Here is a 12,280-nt window from a genome sequence, read left to right on the forward strand (position 1 = left end):
CAATGCTAATAAATGAGGAGTTGATTCTCTCGATGAAAAATGTGCTGAGTTCTTGTAGTCGGCGTACACGAAGGTGACCGTTAACTCTTTTCTTTCGTATACTGGATATTTCTGTGGTGAATTCTTATATCTTACACCAGTGTTACAATCAAAAAGAACAAATAAAAAAAGTCTGTTTTTGTCAGAAAGGCGTCTGCAATATCCTCGTTTATCTCGTGAGTTACGTTTTGTGTTTACCTGTTGAAAGTTCACTTGTGGAAAATGAAAATTTTGCTTTGGAGAAGCGAAAAGCGTGTTTTTATGTCACAAAACTACCCATCGAATGACAAAATATTTATGTGTGGACTGTAGAAAGCCAGTATGTCTACAGAGTGTTCCAAGCTAAAATGTAAGAGTTACACGGATAATCAATAAGTTTGGCATTCGCTGAAACATTTTTAGAGATGTGTTTCAAAAGTTTTTTTTAGTAATCGTTTCTTCATGGCTTCTTCTTGTGATAATTACATTTGAAATGTATGTACTTTTTTTAACTTTGAAATAAAACATGTAGATTTTTCAGTATTTTATTTTATTCATTTTAGTTCTTTTTTTTCTATTGAATAATATAGTATTCCTGAAGGGGTGTGTCAGAGAGCAATATCAATATAAGCACTGTTGATGAAAATTCGGGGGAAAAAGTGGAAGTTGCTTTTATTGTACGTTTTCAAAAATTCCCAGTCTCACAGACGGCACGTTACCAGATGTGGTCTGAAATTTGACGTTACCACTTAAGGGTTAATACACTGTTGATTCCGATCTCATCTATTGAACTTGAGACAATTAATATTATTGAAGACAGAGCATGTAGCTCCTGGCTGACTGAATTTTAGTTCCCAAAATTACATGGTTTGGAAGATATTGCATACATAGGCAAAACTCTATGATCTAGAAGTTCCTGTAAAATACATATCTCGTCGCATTCGGAAAAGATGGATATTTGTATAGAGGCAATGACCCAAAAATATATTTGACCTTTATATTGCCCAGCAGGAGGAATCACTTTCATTTAGACTAGAATAATGAACATTTTTTGATATATGTTGAATAAAAGAAAGTTCCAAACCTACTGAATTATTATCTGACACTCTGAGAAATGTTGTTAATTAAAAAGCTTCTAGTGAATAGATTTCATACCGTAATTAAGAATTTCAACTTCAAATTTGAACGAATGCTGGAAATTTCAAGTTGAGAGATGTCGGGGTTGAAAATTATTACAAAAAACGTATTTACAAAATTATAGGTGCTGACGAATTTTATGAAATTGATCCAAAATCGTAACTTGATGCTTTAACTATTGCTGTTGTTCATTGAAAGGTTAGGTTGTCCAGATATATTGATAGGGTATGCGCATTATTCCTTTTGTAATTTGTTGATATATTCAATTTGTACAAAAACATATTGAAAAGAGAAATGAAAATTTCTATGTTTTTTACCACTTTTATTTGTAACTAACGTTACTGCAGTTTCGTCCTATACGGACATTCTCAAACTTATACAATAAACCAACAATGATTCATTACATTCGCCATTATATACCATCTCTGTAGGTACTAATAGAAATAGAAATGTATACAATTACACAGATAGGTCATAATAATGGTTTCAACGCAGATATCCAGAAGTTAATCAGGAAACAAAGCCGGAAACTCACTTACAGATTAATATATCCTCAGATCAAACAACCAGAAATCAAGAAATGGATAACGCTAACATATTTTGGAAAAAGAACATAAATAATCGCAGGTTTCTTCAGAAAAAACAATGTGGAAGTAGCATTCAGACCACATGCCAGGTTATCTCATTTCCTTTTCAATGCCAAAGATAAGGTCGACAACTTTGAAAAATCTGGAGTTTATAAGCTTAAGTATCCGGAGTGTAATAGTGTTTATGTGGGACAATGCGGCCGAAATTTCCAAAAACGATATGCTGAACATGAAAGGTCCTTCAGACTAGGAAAAAATTATTCGACGTTTTCAAACCATTCCTTGGCATGCAACCACATGTTTCCGAATCTAAACGATACGGAAATTCTGCACTATGCAAGGAAGGGTTGCAAACTCAATTATTTAGAATCCTTGGAAATCCACAAGCATAAACATTGCAGGTGCAACCTGTTAAATGATCGAATCGATTTAATTTACTCTCCGGTTTTTAAATTGGCACATCCACATTGTGAACCGTAAATTCAGGTACTCAATCAAGTCAAGTACCTCTATTTCTATTAGTACCTACAGAGATGGTATATAATGGCGAATGTAATGAATCATTGTTAGTATATTGTATAAGTTTGAGAAGGTCCGTATAGGACGAAACTGCAGTAACTTAGTTACAAATAAAAGTGGTAAAAAACATTAAAATTTTCATTTCTCTTTTCATTATGATCTCCTACCACGTAGTAACGGCTACATCCATCAATTTAACAAAAACATATGCCTACACGGCCGGAGTCACGATTGGAGAGAACAAAATCCGGGCTGTGTTTTGGAGCACTCAATTGAATTTTTTACACAAAATTTATTCTGACAAATTTTTTTCTATAGCGAAAAATCGCCCAACACGCAAAAAACGTTTATGTATCTCACCAACAAACTAAACATGCTAAACAATTGAAACTATAAACATATGTTGGAGATGAGTGTACCAACATAAAAAAACTAAAAAATCGCTAATCGAATGTTATGTACATTCGCCAAATTTGAACATTCATCTTATTCTTTGAACAGTTCATTTATAGACCAGGACTGAAGCCTTCAAAAATGGTAAAAATTAAATAAAATATAATAGTAGAATGAAACCCATTAGAAAAGGAGGGGAATGAGATAAAAATGAAAAGAAAAATAAATTACAGGTGATCTGAGTTCGAGAAGTGGGAGGGGGTGAGTTTTTAAGTTTACCAAAACTTGAATTATGAAAAAATTACAAAAGGATTTTTGATATATCTAGAATAAGAATGAAAATTCAAATGTTATGTTGGAGATTTATCGTTTGTTTGAAGGTGGTTGACGATGTTTCGTGGTGTATTTCATCAGTTCGAACTTCCATTGTCTAATATAATATAAATTGATTTGATAACCCTGAAAAAATCAAAAATATTAATCGAGAATTACAATTTGATCAAACAAAAAACTTAAATTACAAATAAATAACATACAACAACAACCAAACAAATAAAAATTGAAATATCAATGAAAACTGGAAAAATTGAAAAAAATTAAAATTTTATTAACAAAATATGGAAAAATAATAAAAATTGAAAGATTTCAAACCAAGTTTTGTCACAACGTTTCGATTGATAGTATCCACAATCGTCTTCGGGTGATAACTGGACTCAATCCTCCGAGATTTGACTATTTATAGGTCATTTGAGTGCTTTCACCTATCCCCTCTTCCCTCTTTCCGCTTCATGGGTTTTGGCGAGAGATGACCGTTTGGTGGGAGTTGGCCGTTTTTCGCTTGATCAAAGGTTTCCATATGTTACATATCTCTACGCTAGCTTGACTAAATGCGTTGTTGGACAACGTATACGCGGCTTCTTTGAATTTTCGCCTAAACCAGTGTTCCTCTTTGTGGAGGATTTCAGCTTGAGCCCACTTGATGTTGTGTTGATGAGTCCAAACGTGCTCTGCTATTCCGGATTTGCGGTTTGTGTGTGTTTCTTGTGCTCAGTAATGCGAACTTTCAATGGCCTCTTAGTTTCACCGATGTATGATTCTCCGCACTCGCAGGGTATCCGGTAAATGCAATTCTTGGAATCGCAGTCCGCGATTGGTGGACTGGTTTTCGTGAGGCTGCTATGGATAGTATTCCCAGATCTGAAGCAGGTCCTGATGTTATACTTGGACCCAATCCGGCTTATCCTTTCCGATAATCCTCTGATGAAGTACAAGTACTGGTTGTGGCGGCTTCGCATCCTTGTGGAGTTCTTGCTGTCTTCTAGCTAAGGCTTGTTCTACCATCACTTTGGAGTAACCATTTCGTTGAAGGTCATTTTTGATGATGCCTAGTTCTTTTTCAAGACCTTCCTTTGTATTACAGAACCCAAAAGCACGGTCCAGTAGAGTCTTGATGATTCCTCTCTTAATCGATTGATGGTAGTTGGATTTCTGGTTCAGATACTGTCCTGTGTGAGTAGGTTTTCGATATAAAGATGTTTCCCATTTAGTGTCGGTCCTTTTCACCAATACGTCTAAGAAACGCAATTCGTTGTGGATTTCCTTCTCCACTGTGAAAGTGGTGTTGTTGGTGTGCTTCAGGAAAGTGTCTAGTTCTGCCTTTTCATATTGTTTCCTAATTATGAAGGTGTCGTCTACGTATCTTAACCAGACTCGGGGCTTCTTGTGGGCTTCTTCAATGGCCAAAGTTCCAAACCACTCCATATATGAATTGGCTATAACAGGTGATAGTGGCGATCCCATTGGCAGTCCCTCATCTTGCGTAAAGAATTCGTCCTTCAGTTGGAAGTAACAGTTTCGTACACAGCATCCTAGTAATTCCATGATTACTTGTATGGGTAAGTTTATTCTATTTTTCAAGTCCCCATCTTCGCATAGCTTCTTCTGTATGATTTGAAGTGCTTCTTCGACAGGAACGTTGGTGTAGAGGCTTTCCACGTCGAAACTGATCAGTTGATCCTGCTCTTTGACTTCGATTGGGTCCAAGTATAACATCCGTAGTAGCCTCTCGAAAACCAGGCCACCAAACGCGGACTGCGATTCCAAGAATTGCATTTACCGGATACCCTGCGAGTGCGAAGAATCATACATCGGTGAAACTAAGAGGCCATTGAAAGTTCGCATTGCTGAGCACAGAAAACACACACAGCGAGGAGAAACCAGCAAATCCAGAATAGCAGAGCATGTTTGGACTCATCAACACAACATCAAGTGGGCTTAAGCTGAAATCATCCACAAAGAGGAACACTGGTTTAGGCGAAAATTCAAAGAAGCCACGTACACGTTGTCCAACAACGCATTCAGTCAAGCTAGCGTAGAGATACGTAACATATGGAAACCTCTAATCAAGGGAAAAACGACCAACTGTCGCCAAACGGTCATCTACCGCCAAAACCAATGAAGCGGAAAGAGGGAAGAGGGGATAGGTGAAAACACTCGAATGACCTATAAATAGTCAGATCTCGGAGGAATAAGTCCAGTTATCACACGAATACGATTCTGGATACTAACAATCGAAACGTTGTGACATAACTTTGTTTGAAATCTTTTAATTTTAATTTTTTCATTTTTTGTTAATAATGTTTTTAATTTTTGAATTTTTTCAGCTTTTATTAATATTTCAATTTTTATTTGTTTGGTTGTTGTTGTATGTTATTTCTTTGTAATTTCAGTTCTATGTTTAATAAAATTGTTATTTTCGGGTAATCTTTTATTTTTTTCAGGGATTTCAAATCAATTTATATTATATTAGACAATGGAAGTCCGAACTGAGGAGATTTATCGGTTGGCTTCGAGATTTGATCTAAATGGTGCATGTTTACGTATCGTCATTCTGAAAGAAATGGTGAATGAGACTAGAAAAATTGATGAAGTTGTAGAAATATTCAATCCACTCACCCTCACTTTTTTTACTTGTAATACATTCAATATATCCTTGAATAACTGGGGGGAGCATGATGCTCCTCCTGTGAGTGCCATTTCAATATGTAAATTTTCTTTTCTTTTTTTCTGTAGGTCAATCAAGTCTACATACATCGTTGGTGTGCCGTAAAGTATAGTGCATCTGCAAAGTAAATAGAGTAAATGACCTGCAAAATGTATTAAAACCAAGAAAATTTGAATTAATAATAATCTAAAAATGGATTAATTAGTATCGATATAAGAATAATATAATCTGATTTATAGAGACGGCATCATCCTTCGAACAATTTGTTGGCGTCTCCTGAAGATGGCCACTTGGTCGGCTTCAATAGTAGATTTCTAGCGGAGAAATTGAGTTTAAAAAAATATAGAACCTCCATGTTATTACGGCGGTTGGGACAAACGTATTCGATCGCCCCAGGTCCAGTTACATAATTTATTCATTAACACAATCTGACTATTGCCGTTTTTTGAAAACCTCAATTAGGCTGGGCTGATCCTCATTTCAATAAAAAATCGCATATAGCTGTAAGTATTACTGGGCAACGACATATTTATCTACATTTTTAGGTACGGAAAAGTTTCGTTGGATGAAAACAAACCGGTTTATTTAAATACAGTTTTTGAATGGGTTCTCATGGGTAAATGCCAAAAATGTTCACACATTTTTTTGCTACAGCATTATATCCAACTTCAGTTATGTAATATAACAAAACCTCTGGAATCTAGAGGAGATACAAAATATTGAGTGAGGCAATTTATTCTGAAGATACATTTTATAAGAATTACTTCATTTAAACTACTATTCAATATTCTGATGGAAGATATGTAGTCTTTCTGCCCTTCAAATCAACCTATCTTGATTTTGGAAATACCAGAGAGGTTGCCTTTAGGCGTTTACTTTCTTTGGAAAACCTTTTTTTCAGGACTAAAAATCACGTATAACCGGATAGTTGCGTAGTAAGCATGCCGTGGCGACGGGTCGTCAAGCGCAAGCGACTGTGCGATTATCTTTCCACTGGTTCGGCATTACGCTATCTCTCTCGTCGCACTGACCTTGTATGCCTATAATGTATTTAGTTGTTTGTCTGACAGTGAAAATTTAGAAAGTGAAAGTGAGCAGCCTAATGCAAAGAAAGCAAAAAATCACACTTCAACACATTATTGAGTAATCAATAAGTTGATTATATCTTCATATTTTATAATTAAAGTGTGCATTTATCTGTGCATTAAGTCCGCGTAAAACTGGTTTGTCTCAAGGGCTTGTAAAATTAATGTAAAATTAACTCTCTTGGTAGGTTGAAATTTACACAATTTTCATAGCATATAATACTTTTAAATCAATTATTATTCAATTTTAATTTCATTCATATGAAAAATAATGCACTAAACCATTTGCTTGAAGAAATGTCATTAAGACTGATATAATTGTATTTTAAAATCAGCGAGTAGCACACGAATGGTTTTTTATCTTTTATCGACAGAAATATCAAAAAATCAATTGAATAAGGGTAGAATTTTTATTGAAACATTTATTATTGATATTTATAATTTATGATCTTCAGTAATATATTGCAATAACTAGTTGAGATTCTTGAGTTTACTTGTATATTAAAGCCACATAAACATTTTTTCATGTATATTTCAGTTACGTATTTTTCATAAATATTTTCAGTACCCAACAACCATCACAGGGGGTCAGTTTAATCTTTCACTTAAAGATGATCACTTGATAATTGAAATCCGTGTCGAGGTGTTAAAAATGACTGTTTGGTGTTGGGATAAATCTTCAGTAATATTCATTATTATTGATGTTTGACATCTGCCAGACGTCCCATGATGGCTCACAGTTTTTTTTATCAAAATGCTATGAATAATTATTTAAAGAAAAATCATCTTACCAAAGTATCAACACCTTTTGTAATATAATCAACTAATTACATACATCATCATTCTGTTATGAAAAAGGAATCTTCGTCAACTCCTGTTAAAAATAATTTCGATGCATCAAGTCATTTCGTGAAAAAAACTTCTTTGCATGAAACTTTGAATGTAGGAATGAATTTACAAAATCACTTGGTTAAATTATACTTATGTATAAGGCTATGTATCAGAAAAATATACATAATGATATGGTAAATTATACCTATGTATTAGGATGTGTATCAGAAAAATATACATAATGATATGGTTATCAGAAAAAAAGCATCGCAATTCAATCGAAAATTACCAGCTCAATATGATTACATTTTGAGATGCCTCTTCACCGTATTTATCAATACGTGCCTTACATCAACAAGCAAATTACTATTTTATTAGCCTTTCACTTCACAATGCTTGCGTCATTGGATACACACTGTGTCCGTAAAGTATGGAACAAATTCATTTTTAGCTAAACAGGTCATTTTAAGAAATAATCCTGAAACACGTCGATTTTCGATGTTAATTTACCGTATTTTAAAATAATAATCTAATATACAGGGTGAATTACGTTCGAGTAATGACGTCACCGTCATTTTTTTAAATGGAACACCCCCATTTTGTCTAAATTTTCGGATTATTGATTCCAATTGGTACAGGGTGGACAAAAATACAGTAGTTGTAGTTGTATAAAGTAACGCGTAACATTCTTTATTAGGTAAATTAACAATATCATCAAAAATACTTATTGTCTAGCGGACAGAATATGCTGGAATACATGACTTTATATTAAATGTTCGAACTGCAGCCCTTGCTATATTTGACAGTAACCCAAACGGTGTACAAATTCTTGTTGAACCTTGTGTATGGTTTCTTGCGTAATATTGTTTATTTCTGTTCGAATTTTCACTTGTACATCTTCAATATTTGCTGGTTTCGTTTTATAAATAACATTCTTCAGATGGCTCCACAGAAAATAATCCAAAGGATTTAAATCTGGTGACCTCGCTGGCCATTCAGTGGGTCCACGTCTACCAATCCACCTGTTCGGAAAAATTTCATCTACGTACCTTCTAACATCTACAGCATAATGTGGAGGTGCACCATCCTGTTGAAACCATAAACTTTCATCAAAACCTCCAGGATTACGTCTGCTGGGAAATAAATTACGTAAAGTAGGTACGAGATACCCCCTTAAAAACTCTAGGTACTTTGCCCCGAATCCAATGATTCGATTTCGTACAATTCCAGCCCATACATTTACATTTTGAGGGTATTTTGTATGATGCTCACGCATCCAGTGGGGTTTTTTTTGCCCAGTATCTAGAATTCTGACAGTTAACCTCACCATTTAACGTGAAAGTGGACTCATCAGAAAAAAAAATGTTTTGTATCAAGAGAGGGTCTCGGTGACATTTATCCATCATTTCTTCGCAAAATTGGAGTCGTCTATCGGGATCATCTTCGTTTAATTCTTGCACAAGTTTGATTTTATAAGGATGCCATTTTTCAAGCTTCAATAGTTGGTGTACCGTTGTTTTGCCAACACCGATTTCGCGACTAACTTTACGAACAGAAGTGTGCGCATCTTCTTCAAAACTCAGTAAAACATCTAATGCTGTATCAGCATTTGCAGGGGGACGACCTGATTTGCGTACATTTGCAACCGTACCAGTTTCTCGAAATTTCGATTCCAGCTTACTGACTGTTGAACGCGTTATAGGTCTTTCTGGATATTTATCATTAAACAATTTGCACACTTCCATCTGAGTTCGCGATCTGTCTCCATACCCAATCATCATAAGTATTTCAATTCTTTGTTTTACACTTAACTCCATTTCTACCTCCAATTAAATCTAAGCAATCATTCGAATATTCACGAATACCAAAAATATTGTAGTACTAAACTGTCACTGAACATCAATAAATTACTGAACAAATAATGATATTTCACAAAAAACTAGACGACTATGTTTTTTATAAATGTAGATAAGAAATAATTCCTTTCATATTCTGTCTGCTAGACCACAAGTACCAAACATGTTTGGAAACAGCTCATTTTTATTACTCTAAACATGTAGCAAACTACGGGGTGTTACATTTAAACCAATTGCCGCTGGACAATAAGTATTTTTGATAATATTGTTAATTTACCTAATAAAGAATGTTACGCGTTACTTTATTAGCACACACACAACTACTGTATTTTTGTCCACCCTGTACCAATTGGAATCAACATGTGATACATTTTTGGAATCGACTCAGCTAGAGTAATCCGAAAATTGAGACAAAATGGGGGTGTTCTATTTAAAAAAAATGACGGTGACGTCATTACTCGAACGTAATTCACCATGTATATTAGATTATTATTTTAAAATACGGTAAATGAACATAAAAAATCGACGTGTTTCAGGATTATTTCTTAAAATGACCTGCTTAGCTAAAAATGAATTTGTTCCATACTTTACGGACACAGTGTATCTGCGTATGGTGGGAATAAGCACATAATTTAAAATATCGCATATGTCATATTCGTTGACAGTAACAGCAGATGCATGACTGTGTAAAATCACATAAGTCAATCACGAAACATAAATAGGTTAAAAATGATTGCGTATATGCACATTAGTCGAAATGTTATGATTACGGTGGGTATTATAATATAAGTCAGATTTATGTAGTTTCATACTACCTATTCTCAAGTGAAAAATCACATATGTCTGACTTAAGTGATTTTACGATTAACGTGTGTTGCGTGAATTTTGTGTTGAAGTTTATTCAGGTGTTTATCAGTGTTTGTAAGTGGTACGTAGGTACTTTCTATACGTATTTTTAAAGGTGCAACGATGAGTAGGTACTAGAAGTAGAAAACTTGTGGAATTAGCTCGCAAACGAAGAGGAGTTTTGCTTTCTTTAAAATATTTGAAAACAATTGTGTCGGGGATGATTATACATGTTTTGAATGGTTTGATGTTCATTAGAGAGATATTTTGAACGACGATAAACTTTTTTTAAAACAAATGGTTTATTGTTACTGGAAGAGATGTTTAGAATGACTCGAAATTGATTATCAGGGATGAGTTTTCGCATATTTTCAAATGATTCATTTTTACTAGGAGATTGACAAAGTGATATTTTTTCAGAATAGGAGTTGAATAAATGGATGACGGGAGGGGACGAGCACCTTCTTCATTCAAATTCTCCAAAGAAATAATGGATAATGTTCGTACACATTTATTGTCATATCCTACACACGACAGACATTTCACGAGACGAGAAAATGATAAAAATTATCTACCGTCGCACTTCACAATGAAAATGATGTACGACCTTTACCGAAAAGAATATCCACATGGAGTGTCTTATCGCTATTACAGTCAAGAATTACATGCTTTAAGATTGGCAAATAAACCAAGAAAATTGGATTCTCATGATGAATGCGACAAATTCAAGCTGAAATTAGATCTTGCTACAAATGATATGTGTGAACTTACTATTGAGAGAGACTACCATTTATTTTCAGCCGACGAAACGTATAAACAAAAAGCAAGAGATAAATAAGTAGCAAAGGAAAAGAAAATGTCCAATGTTCAATGTTGGATTCACAGAAGTGCTTGGCTACACCATTCCTGTCGAATGCAATTGCGTTTTACGAACGCCAGCTTTGGAACTACAGTTTAAAAATTCACGACAAAAAAACTAACCAAGCATTTTGCTACATGTAGCATGAGGCTACTTACTGCAATGCAATAGCTTCATGTATTTTCAAACATATCCAAAATCTACCGGATGGAATTACATGTACGTGCCGAGAACAGAACAAGAACTCGTATATAGCGGCGATGCTAACGTTAGCTTTGCAAAAGTGTCCAAGAATTTGCACATATGAACATAAATTCATGTTGTCTGGACACTCACATACAGAAGTCGATGGTGATCATGCTGTATTTGAAAGGAAAAACAAAAAGGCAGTATTTTGATAGGCCATTCCCATGATTGGTATCAGTTGTTCCGATCGTGCGGTCCAAGATTTTCGGTTATTGAGATGACCCGAGATGAGCCAAGACGACTTTTTAGAAATCACAAATATGTTGAAAGGTATATTAGTGAAAAAAAAAAGACCAATATCTAAAGAAAAGGAGGCTGTTCTGTTGTCCCTACTAGAGTTTATTCCACGTGTGTTTCATCCGACTCAACTGTATCTACAGAGAATGAGATTGATGCTGACAATCATAATGAATAATCCGAACACTAACTTTTCAAATGTTCAATGGAAAAACTGCGATTTTTGTTATTTCAGTTCGAGAATTTAATTATTTTAGTTCTTGTCACTTAACTCATTTACTTTTCACTTACTTTCTTCTGGTTAATCCAATCTGAGTAGAAGGCGTTTTTGTTTTTTACTGTGTGGCAGATCACGTAAGTCGTTATTATATAACTGTTTCTCGTGGCAGATGCAACAAGTCAATCAAATATCAATACATTCTGTTGTTCATTTTGTTTGAAATCTGTGTAATAAGTGTGAAATGCAAAAATGTTCAATTCATCCAAGGATATTGATAGAATATTGTTTTATTTTTGAATAAATCAGTTTTTATCCCCTCCTGAAAAGTGGACATTTATGACTTATGTGCTTATTCCCTCTATACGCAGATATATTGATGATATTCTGAATGGGCATACTCCATTGCATACTCCATGAAATATGAAATAATCGAATCGTTGCG

The 12,280-nt window shown here is 34.5% G+C and overlaps 1 protein-coding gene across 1 annotated transcript in view; it reads right to left on the reverse strand.

Annotated features, from left to right (window-relative positions):
• LOC111511838 (medium-chain acyl-CoA ligase ACSF2, mitochondrial) overlaps window positions 1–12,280 on the reverse strand; it is a 47,404-nt gene that overhangs the window by 6,639 nt on the left and 28,485 nt on the right. Inside the window, exon 6 of the mRNA XM_074173212.1 lies at window positions 5,610–5,775. Coding sequence (XP_074029313.1) covers window positions 5,610–5,775 — 166 coding nt within the window. The remainder of the gene's footprint in view (window positions 1–5,609; window positions 5,776–12,280) is intronic.

The sequence above is a fragment of the Leptinotarsa decemlineata genome, unplaced genomic scaffold, assembly GCF_025532065.1.
Source record: "Leptinotarsa decemlineata unplaced genomic scaffold, Ldec_3_MD MMD2_tig00000218_RagTag_RagTag, whole genome shotgun sequence".
Classification (NCBI taxonomy): Eukaryota; Metazoa; Arthropoda; class Insecta; order Coleoptera; family Chrysomelidae; genus Leptinotarsa; species Leptinotarsa decemlineata.